At 41.2% G+C, this 18,215-nt stretch overlaps 1 protein-coding gene across 2 annotated transcripts in view; it reads left to right on the top strand.

The window, feature by feature from the left end:
* Window positions 1–18,215, top strand: part of LOC309602655 (leukemia inhibitory factor receptor-like) — a 54,978-nt gene that overhangs the window by 24,442 nt on the left and 12,321 nt on the right. For both annotated transcript variants that reach the window (XM_082336415.1, XM_082336416.1), the window contains exons 6-16: window positions 1,403–1,566; window positions 2,949–3,123; window positions 3,404–3,673; window positions 5,686–5,815; window positions 7,659–7,822; window positions 9,269–9,414; window positions 12,168–12,333; window positions 12,490–12,560; window positions 12,966–13,179; window positions 16,033–16,212; window positions 17,826–17,927. In XM_082336415.1, coding sequence (XP_082192541.1) covers window positions 1,403–1,566; window positions 2,949–3,123; window positions 3,404–3,673; window positions 5,686–5,815; window positions 7,659–7,822; window positions 9,269–9,414; window positions 12,168–12,333; window positions 12,490–12,560; window positions 12,966–13,179; window positions 16,033–16,212; window positions 17,826–17,927 — 1,782 coding nt within the window. The remainder of the gene's footprint in view (window positions 1–1,402; window positions 1,567–2,948; window positions 3,124–3,403; window positions 3,674–5,685; window positions 5,816–7,658; window positions 7,823–9,268; window positions 9,415–12,167; window positions 12,334–12,489; window positions 12,561–12,965; window positions 13,180–16,032; window positions 16,213–17,825; window positions 17,928–18,215) is intronic.

The following is an 18,215-nucleotide window of genomic DNA, read 5'->3' as shown; positions in this document are numbered from 1 at the left end:
GCATAAAGTGCATTTGCTCAGACTTGATTTTGGAAAGGGAGAATAAACTTCCTAGTGCTTCTTAGTGTTCTTCCATTTTAAATGCTGAACCCCTACAGAATTAAGTAGTTTATTCCTGCAATTTCACAACATTTTAAGGGCATTTATATTATATATCACTCCTGACAGGATCATATTTTCTCAATATATGCCCAACTTACCCATTCTGTTCAAATGTATATGAAACCGAACAAATACATTTATGCTTGGGAGGTAGGCTGCATCATATTGCAGTCATAGATAAATCAGACTTTCTCCCACTTCCTTCTTTCCAAAAGAGGAAGTGGTAAGCTGAAGATGGCATTGACATCATCTGCCACACTTGCTCATAATTTCATCTTTGGTTTTGGTTTGCCTGCTTATTCCTTTAGTACAGTCAAAGTCTAAAGTCAGTAGCACTTCTTATCCATGGCTCAGCTTTCTCTTCAGTTGAGAGCTGCTCAAGAACTTTAATGAAACACAACTCAAGACTATGTGGGCAACACACTGGATTCTCCAGCATCTTGCTGGCTCCAGGCAGGTTGGGTCTCTCAGGTTCGTCACAGGTCATCCTGGGTAGCATGTGGACTGTACTGAACACTTTGCAGGCCCTCAGAGCCTTGGCCAGGACCGAAGTTGGATAAATTACACATTTTAAAAACAGGATTTATTCTGTACCAGCCCCAATGAACTGCCATAATGCTTGAACTGCCATAACCCTTGCCTGTTTCTCAGCCTCTTGCTTCACCACCACCCATTCATAGAAGAGCTGCTTCTGTTTAATCTCCCTGTCCTGTCCCTGTCACCATGTCATGCCTTTATTTCTTGTAGCTTAAAATCACATTCCCCATGAGCCTCTTCAGATCCTCATGTGAGCTTCTTCCACCCTGTGCTTCTGCTCTCCTTCCTCCCTACTCTAGCTTTTGTTGCAAATCCCCTCTTCCCTGCTGGTCTCCAAAACCCACTTCTTCATTTGGGGAATTTTCCATCATCCACCCTAGATGTGTTGTCATGTACACTTCAAAGACTGTCGCCATGTTTCCTTTATCTCTGTGGCATTGAATGAAAGTTGGGAAAGATATGATGTTTTCCTTACTATGCATTATGAAGAGTCGTATGCATGATCAGTTACTCACACATCTGCATGTTGAGATGTTAGAAGAAAATGCTACCTGGTGACTCATCAACACCTGTGCTTTCCTGGGAACTTTCATGGTCAAGTAATGACAGAGCCCATCCTGTTCTAATTACAGAGGTTGAGTTACATGTTTGTATGGCTACTAGCCAGTTGAGAGCAGAGAGATGTGGCTGTTAAACACTTGTAGGGCTGGTGTTGCTGACTAATGACTTGAATATGTTTTTTCCCCCCTCTGTCTTTTTCAAGCATTTGTTCCTCTCACTCCACACATTCTTAGTTTAACACCTGACTTTTCGACTTCCACATTAAATCTGAAGTGGAGTGATAATGGATCAGTTTTCCCATATGGACTGGATGCCTTTTGGCAGATTCAGATACTCCGTAAAGAAGCAATGGAAGAAGTCACACAAGTAAGTTCTTTACTTCTTTATGAAAAATATATATACAGTTTTTGCCATCGGTAATATTCTGCGAGTTCATTTGAAGAAAGTTGAGAATAATGAAGTTTGTAGAGCTTTGCAGAACCTGAGTGTAGTCATGCTTCTGGTAGGTAACTTCTTGTTAATTTTCAAAGTTATGAGGACACTGGCTATTATACTGCTAGTACTTAGTCACAGTCACAGCTTTTTTTTTTTTTTTTTTAAATCTAGTACTTTTTTTTTTTATTAAAACTTGCTTATGAATTTGACAGATATTTTACACCATTATCTCTGCTTTGCTTCTCCAACAGTGTCTCAAGTCTTGGTGGTCTTTCAATATTCAGTTTGGGTTTTTTTTTTTTGCCACCGCAGATATTCCAGGCCGATTTATAGCTCTGTTCTATAGTTTTGAGGAATGGAGAAAAGATAAAATGTGCAGCCTGGGCCTAATATTAGAGGGGTTTCATTTTGGAAAAGTTGGAACATTTCCCTGCCTGGGAGAGGCCCAGGATACTGGGATTCAATATATACCTTTTGAAATGCTTGGCAAGCTTCCTGCTCTCCCTCAAATGCCTGCCCTCTGGTATTTCTGGCTGGCAGTCTACCTGGCTGTTGGGCTGTTTAGCATCTTAGGCTTTTGTCCAAGTAAATTCACGACACAACTGAAAGTTAGGTGGGACACTCCAACCATCTATCAGGATTTTACGATTTACTTCACTTAATTTGGCATTCTGTTGACACCTGGGAGATTATTCCCCTGTATTCAGCACTGGTGAGGCTGCACCTCGAATGCTGTGTTCAGCTTTGGGCCCCTCACTTCAAGAAGGACATCGAGGTGCTGGAGCGTGTCCAGAGAAGGGCAACAAAACTGGTGAAGGGTCTGGAGCACAAGTCTTATGAGGAGCGGCTGAGGGAACTGGGATTGTTTAGTTTGGAGAAGAGGAGGCTGAGGGGAGTCCTTATCACTCTCTACAACCACCTGACAGGAGGCTGTGGTGAGGTGGGGGTCGGTCTCTTCTCCCAAGTGACAAATGATAGGACGAGAGGAAATGGTGTCAAGTTGTGCCAGGGGAAATTTAGGTTGGATATTAGGAAAAATTTCTTCACCAAAACTGTTGTCAAGTATTGGACCAGGCTGCCCAGGGCAGTGGTTGAGTCTCCATCCCTAGAGGTATTTAAAAGAGGTGTAGATGTGGTGCTTAGGGACATGGTTTAGTGGTGGACTTGGCAGCACTACGTTAACGGTTTGACTTGATGATCTTAAAGGCCTTTTCCAACCTAAATTATTCTATGATTCTGTGATTCTATATGTCATTGCTAACAGGTGTTCATAAACTCTCCCTTGGTTGTTTTTTTGGGGGAAAACTTTGTAGGTAACTTACTATTCAAAACTGACTCATGAAGACATCATTCTTTCTTGGAACTGGACATCGGATATGCCTTTGGAGTGTACATCGCATTATGTGAAGATTCGCTGTTACGTTAATGTAACACAGTTTGTTGGCCCCAAGGATTGGAGTGACTGGAGCCCAGTAGAAGAGGTCCCTGGTATGTTTGTTCTCCTGCTACCACATGGACTTTGATTACTTTATGCAAAGCAAGCCAAAATCAGAGGAAAAGTGTTAGGCCGTGATGGGCTACTGCTTTCGGGGATGTTTTGATGAGAGAAATAATGCAATCATTAGTTAATGAAACCTAGTGAACATTGATTTGTATGCATTGGAGTGCTCCTAAGTAACATTTTAGCTGATCAGCACCATGTTTATAGGAAATGGTTCATGTGAGGTTTTTTTTCTGTTTTTGTTTTCTGTTCTTCCTTCTCTGCTAGGAAAAGATACCGAGCCCAATGGGAGTGGGGTGTTTCCTCAGGACACCGTGGTGGCAGTAGGTTCAGATGTGACAATTTGTTGTGTCCATGAAGAAGGACAGCAGATACAACGGATAACTTACGGACCAGAAATATACCCAATGATACCTCTGAGTAGGCGGAGCAGTGCAATCAGAGTGCTAAATGCCAGTGCTTCAGATACCAGTGGGACAAATGTAGTGTGCATACTGTCCGAAGATGAGATGGATGGAACTGTCTTGTTTGTAGGATGTATGTATCATTATGATTACTAACCTTAGGAAAATAAAAATCATTCTGAGCTCTTAGGGTTCTCCTAGGAAACAAATACTATTGTGGCTTTTTTCCCCCGGCCTTTGGTTTCTGAGGATGAACTGGGATTGTACTTGTCTGATTTCACTATGGAAACTCCAGCCTCTGGAGAAGACACCAAGGCTGGGAGGATGAGGAAGTACACATGTAAGCCCTCTTCTCTTAGAACCCGGCCCAGTGCTTCTCTCCTTGATCTCTTTTTCTAAGGCGCTTCTTCATGATCTGGAATACTTAGTAGTTTATTGCCATATGAAGATTCATCCTCAGTCTCTATCACTTTAGGTTTACATTTGTTCTAGTTTGGTCCATGACAAGGCGAGAGTAAGAGCAAGAAGTGTAAGTGAAAACATTCATTTACCAGCCAGTCAAATGAAGACAATAAAAGAGTTAGACTTGCAACAACAACAGATGCTTATCCAGGGCAGTAGCTCCCTGGGAGCTAATTACAGCAAAGGAACCCAGCTGACAGTTCCTGTTTCCTGGAAAATCTTCTAAACATTCTTTTAGTATTTTCTTTAAAGATACTGAATGACTGTGTATCTTCTCTGTGTGATCATGCCAGCCTCAGAAATCTCTTCCAGATACAGATACTTCTTAAAACAAACTGCTGAAAGTACCTGGTTCTTCTTTCCCATAATTGGTCACTTCAGAGCTTTGTGTGTTTTCCCCACAGGGGTTTTGAGAGTTATCATCTTCCAATAGCTACCCATTAGAATCCTGTTCCCTGTTACAAATGCCTGCCTTTGAACTTAGGGTCCTTGGGGTTCAGGGAAAGGAGAGGAGAGACTGGACTCATTTTGAAAGTGTGTTCCTAACTCCAGCCTGTGCCTCCTGTTCATGACTTTGTGTATTAAGTGTGTGACAGCAAATGCAAAACAGAATCCAGCCTTTATGACTTCTCAGTGAGATGCCATTTTTACATTATTTGTGCAGTATTTGCTTTTGTGGGAGGATCATCCAAGTAAATATGTCAGTGGTTCATGAACAAAGGCTGGGATAATCCCATAGGTTTTTCCCATACAGTGGTTTTTGAAGAGCTGGGATGTGGTGAAGTGTGTTTCCAGACAATGTTTCTTCTTGTGGTACCTACTTAGTGGGAGGTGAGAGGACTTACCGTGATGCTCTTGCTGACCAGACACATTTGGGGAAGAAAAGATAGAGGAAGTAAATGTGTGTGCACACCACCTTGGTTAAGCCTAGGTCTGCCAAAATAAGTGTTCTTTTTGGCCCGCTGTTCATAATCTGAACTAAGCCTGCCACTGTTGCCTCTTGTGTTAGTGTCCCTTCTCTAGGGCAGCTACATGAATATTATTGTGCTACCTTTTGGAGAAAAGTGAATGAGACTTGAAATAGGGCACTCAACACTGCTCTCGTATGGAAGCAAAGAACAAGCTTTAAAAGAAAAAGATTGCAGAGCAACGGTGAAGAGGACAAGCCATTCGGGGCTTGCTTTAACTTTCAAATTCAGTGTAGAATTCATGCTAAAGAGGACATCTCCTTGACTTGACTTGCTTGGAGAATTCAAAGCAGTGGTGGGGGCGGCATGTAAGAAAATGTGACGCAGAGCCGACAGCATTCCTGCATTGCTCAGTGGCTGAACTGATGCTCAGGGTTTTGGAAAAGTCTTGGCAGAGTTTCAGTGAAACACTTCCAGGTCAGAGCCTGGAGCTTGTGAACATATTTGCATGTGATTTACCAGATTACCCACCCACTTAGAAGCCTAGAGTCAAGTGTTAGTCAGATGGGGCTGATAATAATTATCCATCTGTTTTATTGGATTTTTTTTAAGCATATTATTTATATGGTTGGAGCATAACTATTACCGTGTATTTGTAAGGCACGCAATCTAGACCCAGCAAAAATGAATGGTGAAGGTTTCAGGAAGCGTCCCAACTGTCACACTAGGATGGCAAAGCATCAGCTAACTGTTTTGGTTTCCTTTCATGCTACAGATGCCCCTGATATTCCCCAAGACCTCAGCTGTGAAACATCCAACTTCCTGATAATAAAATGCACTTGGAGACCAGGCAGACCCAGTGGACTATATGGGAAACGAAGAACAAAGTACAGTTTATTTGAAAGGTAAAACAGTTCAGCACTAAAAGGAGTAAAAGGGTAGAACTGGAATATATGCATTGCTGCCTGTGACTTACTGCACCATGCCTATTTAAATGAGGCAGTCTCCATTGTTTAGAGCCTAAAATACTTTTCAAGAGTTTGTGGAAGTTGAAACTAAACTAAACTTGGAGAACTCTTGTCTAGCTCTGCAAAATTCCAACGGGAATTAAGGATGGCTTTTCCCAAAGACTTGTGCCATTATGAACTCATGAGAAAATAAAGGGCTTAGTGTGTCAGGCTGCTACCAAGATGTAGATAAGACCAATATGAAAATACAGGGAGATATTAGGAGTCATTCACTAATTTTAAAATTTTTTTATTTGCAACCTGTGTCAGATCATCTGTCAGACATGTACTGAGTTCCTGTTGTGCAGGATGACAGAAACTCACTGAGACACAATTGTAAGACAGGCCATGGGGCATTTCCGAAATACTACTAGGGAAAATAGCAGTAAGTCTATACCTGTTCTCCTCCTAGCATTAAGAACTAGATAGTGTAGAGTGGGCAAAGAGCATGTTACCTGGAAAACATTGAAAGGGACAAATAACAATGGCATCATCCACAGAAAGAAGTGAAGACTGGTGTCCCACTATTTTGTCTTAAATCGTAGGCCATGCAAAGCCTTAAAAGTGAAAAATTGTTGCTTTGGAATAGCACTTGCAAATGGGATTCTTTGGTGGTTGTGATTAGAAGTTAGTGAGGAGTTAACAAAATTCCTGCGGCGAGGAGGCTCCCCCATAATGCCAAAGGAGCAGTTAGTGAAAGGAGCCAGAAGAGGCCTGAGTCACACAAACAGATGGGAAATGGAGTCTCATGGTGGCTTTGAAGCAAGTCAGAGGCAATGAGGATTGAGTTATGGTCACAGATGTTGTCCAGGATGCTAGTGCTAAAAAGTCATTGGGTAGGGTGCAAAGAGGTGGATAAAACAGAGCAGGTATTCAAAGGAAAGCAGCTCCAGTCACCAGCTGCCCATATTCAGCTCATAAACAAGGATGTAGTTCAGACTTGTTTTGCTCAGCCCAAAGCTCTGAGGAGATAGATGTGATGCGTTTCAGGGTAAATATTCTCATCCTTGTTCCCAGCCCACACTGAGCTATTGAAATAGAGAGCATGGTGTGGAGAGAGCTCAGAGCTCAGCTAGAACACAATAAAAATGCCTGAAGGAAGGAATTAAACTTGTGCTACTGAATGAGGGGTTTACAGAGATTGTAATTAAAGCAACTTCTATATATGTATATACATACAGATACACACTTTAGATTTTACCCCTAAAGATGTAACTCTGGTCTTGGCTGTTACGAGACTGCCTCTCCTGCTTTTGATTTAAAAATGGCTGGGTCTAGTGGATGTATCCCAGGTAACAAACCTTAGTTTAGATTTGGCAGGGCTGATAGAAAGACGTAATGTGCTTTGCATCTCCCTAGTTCAGAAAGCAATTAAGAACATTCTTTAAATGCAAATGTATGCTGATCTGAACAAAGATACTTTAAATCAGAATCTTAGTTGTGACTTGTGAGGTGGTTTTACAGGACCTACCTGTTTTCCAGGCTTTTGAGAAGTGAGAGGATGGAAATGTTATGCTAGTGGAAGAGGAGAGTTTCACGTGAGAACAGGGCAAGTCATGACTGATGCCACTTTAACCTGCGTTGTGGTGTTAGATATGCCTCTGCAATCAAATCATTCTGTAAGCCATGTGTCAGTGAACCCATCGTTCTTTGCTGTGTTTTCAGTCTAGACTTCTGACTGTTGCTAGAAATGATCTTACTCAAAAATTAAGTTGTTCCCCCCTGCTTTTTTACTTTGTAGAACTTCTGGTAAAAATGTTTCATGCGAAGTCAATGAAATGAACAGAGAGCGTATCTGTGGCTTTCCAGTACTGGCTGATCAAAAAACCTACGATTTCGTATTAGGCGTCTCCAATCCTATTGGGCAAACAGAGTCATCGCTTTTGGTTGATTTAACTCAAAGAGGTAAGACTTAAGAATTACAAAGGCAAAAAGATATGTTTACTGCATGCTAACCATTTGTTTGTTTTGGGTTTGAAGAACTCTGACATGGTGTACTTGTCGTTATTTTGCTTTATTGTCACCAGTGTTTTGCCATGTTCAATAATTTGAACTTGAAAAGAAAATAGCTTAGGACATCTCCTGAAGCAACGATTAGGTGTACAGGGAGATGCCAGTTCTCCACAGCAATGCTGCCAGATTGGATACACTGCTGTGTGGATAAATGCTACTTGTGATCTAATAATTAGCCAGCTGCTGTTTATGTATTACTTCATATTCTCTTACACATCGATAATTAAAATTTAGATGTAACTTTATGAACTGTGAGTGACCCTGTATTTCAGTGCCTGCTTATAGGGCAAAATATTATGCAGGTTTACAACGGCAGGATTTGGAGCATAAAAAAAGTAGCACTAAAAGGTAAAAGGTAACAGCAGGAGTATTACCTGTTATTGGTAATAACCATGATCATCTGCTGTCATGATTTATAGAAAGAAATTACTTCTTTCAGTAGACCGTTAGTTTAAGCAAGGAAAGGGAGATGACCACTTTTCTAGTGCTGTCTACCCTGTCCTTTTCCATCTGTCTCCCCAGCCACAGCTGAGGGTTCAGGGGTTCCTAATGGTTACAGAATTCTGCTGTTCTCTCTGAAAACCTGCACTTGACATTGAAGGTGGTGCATTTTCTTTGTCCATGTTTCAGTTCAACTAGCCCGAGATTAGAATTGGCAGAGTAAATTGGCAGGTCCTAAAAAACCATAATTTTCTGTTAATTATTATCTGGGCTGTTTTGCACCCAGTTGATACAACTCCTATTTCCTATTTGTTTCCTTTCCTTTCTTTCCCTCACTGTCCACTTAATTCCCAACATAGAGTACATATTTCCTTAATGGTAACGGGACCAATTCCAACAGTAGCGGGTTTTTTCTCTGATAGCTATGAACAGTAGTACTGAATATTATTGAAAAATTCTGTGAACGGAGTTTTCAGGAGGGAGAGGTCATTCAGGAGTCCTACCCTGTCCTAGTCTGCAGATTTTAAGTTCTAACTTATAAAGTTCCCAGAAGGTGAACACAGTTGAGTTAATTTCATCCGTCACTGTGGTCCTCTGAAATAGGTCATGTTTTGCTTTTTTGATAAAGTCAGTAGGAGGGGAAATGTTTTTCTGTGTCTCCAGCTCCTTATCACACATGCTAGTATGCTCGGCCTTAAGTAAATCTGTTCCGATGTTTCATAGCTGAGAGGAGCCTCAGGAATGAGACTGCTTGCTTCCCAGCACCAGCTGTCCTAGTTGCCGATCGGAGCACTTATTTATCCTTCTGATTCTCTTTGATCTTTTAAAATCAGATTTTTCTGAACTAAAGTGAATGATTTTTTCTTAGAACTGAGGGTTTTTTCTTTATTTTTTAAGTTCATCCAAAAATTCCAGAAAAGTTAACTGCTTCTGGGAACAGCTCTACAAATGTCGGTCTACGTTGGTTTATAAATGGCAGCTTTGCTGAGATCAGGCTTCTGTGTCAAATTGAAATTAGCAGTGGTCACTCTGAGCGAAAACTGGTAAGTGTTGCTTTTAATGGATTTTTTTTTTTTTCCCTCAGATATTGATCTTTTTCACTGAACTAATTACGTTTCAAATTCTTTTCTCTCTAAGAGCTTCATTCTGATCATCTTATTAAGTGATTAATGTGGTAATGACTAGAAGTTCATCTACTAAAATCAGAAAAAGTTCTGCTCATCTCCATTGTTGCCTGCTTTCTTTTTTTTTTTTTGGTTGGTTTTAAAGAATTTAGAGGAAAGTCAAATTACCCACCATGTTATTTGGTACTTGGAGAAGGTGCATAGTGCTTTATGCTGACCCTTTAGGTAACAGTCCTTGCGCTTTGCCCTTCCTCGTGCAAACTGTATTAACACACGCTTGTTCCAGGATGTGCTGCTGCCCTGCAGACTTCCACAGTGGTTGTTTCAGATTGCCTCTTGCAGTCTGGAACTGAATTCCTTCTTTTTTTTTTTTTTTATTTTCCCTCAGAGAACAGTTCATTTGCTTTCTGTCAGCAATTGACATGCATGTGGCTGTAGTAAGGAGCTTCTAAACCTGCTCATATGTCAGTGGTATAAAGACAGGATAGGGAAGGATTCTCCCACTGGGCGTATCAGTAGGTAATCCCCAGTGAAGACCTCTGCAGCTGGAGAGAAGGTGGTATTTCTGGGTGGGGTTCACATTTTCCAGCATTCAGGCTTCCAGCTGCTGCCTGGCTTTGGTGCTCTGCATCACCGACTGAAGCCACATATTTACTCTGCTGACTGTCAGAGGAGCTTAGGATACCAATTTAGACACCAGTATCAGATACTGAGTGTAGGTGGTGGGAATACATCCTCTTCTTCCGTATTGCCTAACTTAGCGTGGGGTGATCTGCATCAGTGGGGGAGCCTAATGGCAGAACGGCATGTTCAGTTGCCCTGAGGTTTACCCCCAGCTTCTGTGTTTGTGTGTTCAGATGGAGTATCTCTGACCAGCTTGGGTAGGCACATGCTGAATTACCAGGTCTTGGTGCACAGAGCCTGAATTTGTCATTTGAGCACATTAACTTCAGAGGCTGCCCTTTACAATGCTTGTTTGATTTTTAGCAGGAGTATTCTATTACCCACTGCATTAAGTTGCCTTTTGAGCACAGCTGTTGGGCACAGCCTTGAATAAAGTCGCTCAAGCCACATAAGTGGTGCAGCTAAGACTGAAGATAATCATTATATACGTTGCTTCTAAAATAATACGGTAGTAGTTAATGCGTGTTCTATAAGAGTATTTTTTTAATACTTTCAAAGCACTTAATGAATATGGAAGCCTTAAGCTTTTATATTTTCTCTGTAATGACATATGTTAAGTAGTATCTAGAGATTAGGTACTGCAAAGAAAATCATAGATATCTTTGGAATTAACAGCAGAAGGAACTGGCTTCTAGACGTACATAACAGCTCACAGTTGTCTGCATTTCTCTGCTCAGTTACTGCTTCTGGAGCAGTCAGCAGGGGAAACAAACACCCAAGTGTCACCCACCCCCAGCTCAGTTAGCTTAAACTGCTAAAAAAGTAGGTTTGCACAGTTCTGCCTACCCACAGTTACTCTGATCAAAGCCTGGAGCACACACTTGCTTGTGAACTCTGCTGTCAGGTCAGTAATCTGGGGCAGTGGGAGATGGTAAGGTCTTACGCTCCTGCAGCTGTTTGATTCGCTGTACCTGTATCGGAGCCCGCAGCTACAGGCATTTTGAAACACAGCAAACAGCTTGGTAGAAGCTTTTACAGCCTTGTTATGTCATCTCTGGTTGCTTAATAAAAAACCTCCAAGAGTTCCCTGTAATAAACAAAAGTAGCTGTGAAATTGTTATGGGGTTTTACATGGCGTTTTGAGGATGTTTTCAGAAGCTTTTCTATCCGTATGAGAGATTGTTGCTTTTTTTGTATTTTTCAAGTTGTCATTTAGCTTTAGAAACGCACAATTAGTTGCAGCTTAAAAGTCACTTGGAGTCCATTTTTTGGCAGCTGTGATGCACACGTGTTATAATTAGATTCAGTAAAAAATATTCCCAGGCTTAGGGTTTCTTTAAGTACTCATGAAACTGAAATATTCCCTAGACTCGCACCGTTTTAAGAATTAACAGGAGAGACTAGTCCTGTTATAAGAGCTGTGAACAGAGGTCACCTGGGTAAGACTTGGATACTATCAGTCGAAGGAAAAAGGACTGCCTAGGAAGAAGGCTGCATGATAAGCATCTTGCTCAGACAGACTGTCTTTAGCATGCTTCTGTGCCTGTGTCTTAGGAAAAAGGCCTTTGTCCACCCAGTTTGATGTGCATATGCACAGTAGAAGTGCAAGTACTGAATACCAGAGGTGAAATCCTGGCCTGCCTTGTGTGAGCAGAAGTTTTGCTGTGTATAGGAGCGGGGACCGGACGGGGTAGATGGGAAGCAGGAGCCTGCTACTGTGTGCAGAGCTCATCCCATTGAAGGCTCATCAGTGTTCTCTCTCCTTTTCATGCTTTACATCTCTAAGGTCCTACCTACTGTCACATTTCAACTTCTGTGCTATATGTGACTTTATTTTGGCAGATCTCTGAAAAAATTTCCTTTGTTTAGGGTGACTGCATAGGAAGTTCTTTTCTTTTTCATTAATTTCTTTGTAGGGCTTGACTGCAGCTTTTTTCCCACACTGTTGGTATTCTTGGGGAAAACTATCATTTAGATGTTAAATTCCAGCATAATCTAGGAGCAAAAAACATATATGTAACATGTCAATTTCTGTAAATTTTTAACAGCACAATGTCTCCATGCCTGGTGGAAAATTCTCAACTTACACAGCTCAGCTGAACGCATTGCACCCATATACCAGATACCAGTTTAGGGTGCGCTGTTCGGCTGCTGACCATTTCTGGAGATGGAGTGGCTGGAGCAGGATAGAGGAGCACACAACATTGGAAGCCCGTAAGTTTATTTAATTCTTTGATGATAAAATGTTGAACTTGCGAAGCCATATATTTTAAAATTAGCCATCTGAAAAGCTAGCTTTTTGATAGATGGTAAATTGCCTACTGTGCAACTTGGGAAAAAAAAACAACTCTTTTTTTTTTTTTTTCTTAGCTCCTGCAAGAGGACCAGATATCTGGAGAGAGAGGAGTCCTTCTGGAAAAAGTCTAAAAATCTTCTGGAAGGTAGATAGGACATGTAAAGTTTTAAAATATTATGTAATGTAACTCTATGAAAAACTATTTCCTTACACATTTATAAATGAGTGAAGTTTATAGTCAATAAATTGGACTGCTTTTCTTAACTTTCTATAGAACCATCCATTGAGACAAATATTTTTCTCCAAATGAGAATATTATTAAAGTTTTATAATTTAAATATTGCATTGAGAAGCATTTCACATGAAGAATTACATTTTTAATACATCCCAGCTGAAACTTGTGTTAATTCTCAAAGTCACACTTGAGTACCTTTCTGCCCCGTAGTCCTATACAGTCATCAGACTAGATCAGGACATTAAACTCATATTATCCTATGTCTTCTTTTGTTTATTCTATTTTGGTTTTAATATGCTCTTTGTTCATTCATAGCCTTTATCCCTTTCTGAAGCCAATGGAAAAATAGTGTCTCATGAAGTGTCCTGCTACCTGCTAGAGACACCACTGGAGTATAAAGAAGTCACCGAGCCCTCAAACAGTACTGAGATAAAACTTGGAAAAAAGGACTGTGTAATTAGCGTTGTAGCCAAAAACCATGCAGGCTCGTCTCCTCCTTCGAGGATAACGAGCGTGGAACTTCCAAGTGGTGAGTGCTCCCAGCAGAGAGCTAAACACCTTCAAAGCTTGGGGAATACCTGGGCAAGTTTGTTTATTGAAAAATAAGATGATATATGCTTTGTTTGTTTGTGTTTGGTTTCTGGTTTATTTCCCCACCCAAATCTACTGGGTGGGGAAAGAAAAAAATTGCTGCTTTGCTTTTAGGGTAGCATCTTGCCAATTAATTGTACTCTCTGCGGAAAAGGAGGGTGATAGTGTGCAGTCTCTGCGGCTACTTGCACTTCTCTGGAGACCTCCCAGGAATAACAAGGATGAGGCTTCAAAGCATTAGTGTTGATCTTTGATGTTTAGGGAGCTCAGTTTATTTCTGTGTATTCTTGTTGAGATGCTGAAAAGTGTTACATGCTAAAGAGAATCAGAATAAAGTTTTGGGGGTGTTATGTGGCTTTTTAAGGGAAGAATTGTCTGTTCAATGCCTGTGAGCTCTGCAGGAGAATATTAATTGGGCTGGTTGGTAAAGTCTTGGCACCCTTGTGCTAGGAGCTGGGGTTTGAAAAGGAGATAGGACTTTAGCTTCCCTATTAAAACACTGCCACTCTTGCTGTGGGCTTTTGTAAAGGGAAGCAGCTGAACCAGATAATGATTCTCTGCTCCTAACACTGAGCTTGGGGAGAAGATAATATTGCATGTGGCTATTGAGAGTCTATGCTTCCCTGCACACCAGGAAGAGTGTATCTCCCAAAGCCCAAACCTTTAGCTCCAGATCTGCCTGATGCTCTGCGGAGAGGACAGATTTACACAGCGTGGCCCCTCTCTGCTTCTTTGCTAGGAGAATGTATGGTGCTGCTTCTTCTTCCCCACCCAGAGAACAGGTATCACCGTTGCCCATCTTGCAACTGGGGTTCTGATAAGACAGTGCCATCTCTCACAGAAAGAAACGTGCTTTGACTGAGATTCACAGTGACAGAAATATGAATTTGTTTCTACGTGAAGGAAAACCATTGTTCTTAATGTTTCTTGTGCTTCTCCAAAACACCAATACCTAAAAGTATATTCTTAGTCTGCTCTTTGAAGGGAAAAGTAATTCTATGGGACAGCTGAATGAATGAAAATGCTTTTATAGCTCTCCTTCAGCAATGAAAGATGGAGACTCTGGGAGTCGGGGAGGTCTCTGTAATAGGTTTGTGGTGTGGGACAGCTGATGGCAGCTGGAGCTTTGCATTCATTTATAGCTTTCTCTAGGATGTCTGAGGTTCCCTTTGGTGTTACCCAACTTGTAGTCGTTGAAGATTTGCTCCCAAGTTGGTATAGGGATTATCTGAGTCACTGACGGGAGTCATGAAAGATGACTCATTTGCTGAACTGGATGACATTTCTGCCCAAACATCTTTTCTGGCTGCTTCCTGTGTACAGTCTGTAAGTGCTTTTAATGTCCATAAGAGAGCAGTGGCTCTGAAGCTTGAGATCTGCTGAGGTTTTGTGAAAACTGAAAACACAAACAAAGGGTACTCTGCCGTAATTAATTTGTCACTGTCTCTGAAAAGTGCTCTGTAGGGAGTCCAGGCACGTAATCTGGCTGTTACAGTCTCCCCTACCACAGTAGTGCTGTAGTGCTAGTAGTTATTTCTACTACTCTAGGTTGTAGCTATAAATACACCAAAATGAGCAGCCCTGGGTGAATTTCTAGTCATCTGGCTCAGGAAATAAAATTGTGTGTGGTGTATTTAAGCATTTTTTTAGAGAGTATGTGCTCACTGTCAGTAAAAAGTCTTTCCTGTAAATAGGAAAATTAAAGCAGTCTAATTAGAAATATTCTCTCTTCCAGCATCATAGAAGTGTGGTTTCACCAGATGCATAGTAGTTTTTTAGGGAAAAGTATTGAAAGACTTCTGGAGTTGACCTGTCTTTTTTTTAATCATGTGTGTCTTTCTTGCGATGAGCAAGCTAGAAAAGGATTGTACACTTAGCTGTATGTTAAGATTATTTAGAAATAGACAGTCCTTTGGCATTCACAGCATGTCTGTGAGAGTAAAGTTTTTACAGCACTGCTTCTTAAAAACTGCCCTTGCCCTACAGCCTTCCATAGTTTATGGCTCGAATAACATGAAATAATAGACTCAATAGGGAGCATAAATGAGAACACTGAAAAAGGAAAACTGAAACCCTGAGATTGTTTTTACAGATCTGTTGTGGGGCCACAGCTGTTCTGGTGGCCTTTGGAAAACATCCCTTAGCTCAGTGGGGTCCCATCTGATGGACAGCCGTGGAGGGAAGCTGCAGGAATCTGAAGTCGTGCCCAGATCTGATCACTTCAAGGGCAGCTAAACCTTTCATAATCAGAAACAAGAAAAATAGACTAAAGGCAAACCTTTTTTTATTTTTTTTAATTTACCTTTGGTAGACTGGAGCCTCCATAAAGTTCACCAGGGACTTGACTTTTGCTGTTGATTCTGTCGTCGGGCGAGTGACAGCAAGACACTTTGAAAGAAACACAAAGCAAACTGATGAAATGACAGGAGGAATTTATAGCTGGAGGCTCCCGCCAAATTGGTGTCAAGTCAGATTTGAACCTGACATCTGCTGTAAATCCTTACCTTAAAAAAAAGTGCTTTCTAAGCCAGTCTGGAGCTGCAGCACTTCTCGTCATCAAACTTACGGCTGGCTGAGGGATTTGCTGCAGGCTACGTCTGATTTCCAGCACTTCAGAAAGCATAGCTGAGTGCACCGCTTCGAATTTCACAGTACCAGGAGCACTCCTCTCGTTCTTAGAAATGACTGCAGTTTATAAAACCTTTGTGCTGTGGCTGGAAGGCTTTCTTCCAGCTTGGACTACAGATAAGTGTCTGCTCTCTGATGGATTTTTGTGTCGTCTTTGTTGCAGACAATGTCAAAACAGATCGAGCTGTGGCAATGGGGAATGGAATTTATATTTCTTGGAATTCTTACCCCAACATGACCTGTGGCTACATACTAAAATGGTGTCATTCATCTGGGTCTGAACCCTGTAGTGTGGACTGGCAGAAATTTCCTTCAAATACAACAGATGCAGTGATAAAGTCTGGTAAGTCAGAAATCGGGTTTTTGTGAGTCTTTCTGGTTGAAAGCCTGAGCACCAAGTGGAATGAGAGTAGCACCATTGCTATAGGTTGAAGATTTTTGCATTGCTTTGTGCTTGTGTATATAAATGAACCCCTTCTTGGTACTGTGTTTATTTTAATTTCTTACACAGCCTTGCCAAATCCAAATATCAGTCTTGACTTAACTGTTATCATCCTATGTTTGTTAACTGTTTTGAAATTACCTCTTCTAGCTACACTCAACAACTTCCTAACTCAGCCTAATGCATAATGGTTAATCTAGGGTTTGGGGTTTTATTTGGATTCTAAACATAAACAGCACTGCTCAGGATGGGGGAAGACTAATCCGTTGTTTTTACATGAGGCAGATTTTTTTAAGTGTGACCTCCATGTGTTGGCTTGGTGTCAGCAACTGAAATTTCCTGGAACAGGGCACATTCCAGGTCTCTAGATACTGGTGGGCAGATCAGGGAAATGAAACTCAGCTGTGGTGGGACTAGTAGAAGCAGAAGAGGAAAGAGAGGACCCAAGAAAGATACAGGATTTTTCTCTGCTGTCTAAAAGGCTGTATAGAAGAGTTTAGTATATAAAGTCTCCATCAGGGAAAAGAACTTGGAGCTGTGTACACAGGAAAGTTGGGGGAGTGGGACCTGGGGGGGGAGGGGGTGCAATATGTTTTCCTGCCTGTAATTACAACGCTGTGTCCAAGTTGTTTTTGTTTGTGCTGGCTAGAGCTTGCTTTTTCTAAGCGGACAATACTATGTCTGTCCAATGATGCCCTGCTCCACTCCTGAGCTCTTTCCTGGCATGCTTCTTGCAGCATGTTGTGGGAGTTACCAGGCTGCTAGGGCGGGGCTCAGGCTGGCAAACTCACCTCTGCGCTTAGTCCTACCAGGAGAATCTCTCAGGCTGGACCTGAACTCTTGCAAAACCCACTTGACTTCTGTAGAGGTTCACAGTGACATCTTGTTTAGAAAAAATCTTGAAAGTAGTGTACAACCCTGACTTGAGAAAATCCCAGGAGGCAGTATATTATTTACACATTGTAGTATCAAACACCTATGCCTCCATCAAAGACATATGAAATGGAAATTTGATGACTATTTGTGTTTTGTAGAGTCAGTTCAGGCTTGGAGTTCATTGCTAAAGTGCTTCACTATCACTTTTGAGAGTTCTCTGGATTTCTTTTGTACTGTTGCTGTAATAAGCCTGGGTATTTCAAATGCATTTGTATTTCTGAGGAGGAGGCAGGATCTGCATGGCTGCTGTGGAAGGAAAGGAAGGGGATTGTTTCTGGTAACTTCAGTTTGTGTTTCCCCATGGAAAGAACAATTTATGCAATTTGAGTAGCTTGGTTTGAATCCTATTTGTTTAGAACCAAAATTTCTCCAGGAGCTAGATTTGCTTACTGCTTCTAAACCGCATCTGATGGCATGGCTTTTGTAGGAATTACAAGGAAGGATAGTATTTATACCTAACACTGTGGTCTAAGACTTTGTAATTTTTTAATATGCATTTATATAAGTCTGCATCATGTGAAAGCTAAAAGCATCACTCTTTACAAGTGAAATATTCTTACAGAAATTTTCTCTTGCAGCTCTGTTTAGACCTGGTGTGAGATACAACTTTTCACTATATGGCTGCAAATCCAGTGGATATCAGCTATTGAAAAACATAACTGGTTATATGAAAGAGCTGCGTAAGTACACTTTATCATTCAGGATCTTTACAAAGTGAATTTAAACTGTGTCTATTTTTAGTTCAGTGAGACCAGAATCCCCACACAGTACTACTGACTTCTGATCATTCTCTGCATATAATGGTAATTAATACATTTCTCTAGCTACTTCCAGTTCCCAGCGTGCAATAACCCTGTGTTCTCCAGCTTGTGTGGTGGCACAAGGTTTCATAAAAGTTTACTTTGAAGACAGTGGTCTTCAGAGTTCAAGGCACAGGCATAATTTGAACCACAGGAATGGAGTCACTT

Source organism: Platalea leucorodia (genome assembly GCF_965183815.1).
Source record: "Platalea leucorodia genome assembly, chromosome: Z".
Classification (NCBI taxonomy): domain Eukaryota; kingdom Metazoa; phylum Chordata; class Aves; order Pelecaniformes; family Threskiornithidae; genus Platalea; species Platalea leucorodia.
The sequence above is the reverse complement of the archived record's forward strand: the minus strand, read 5'-3'. Positions and strand labels throughout refer to the sequence as shown.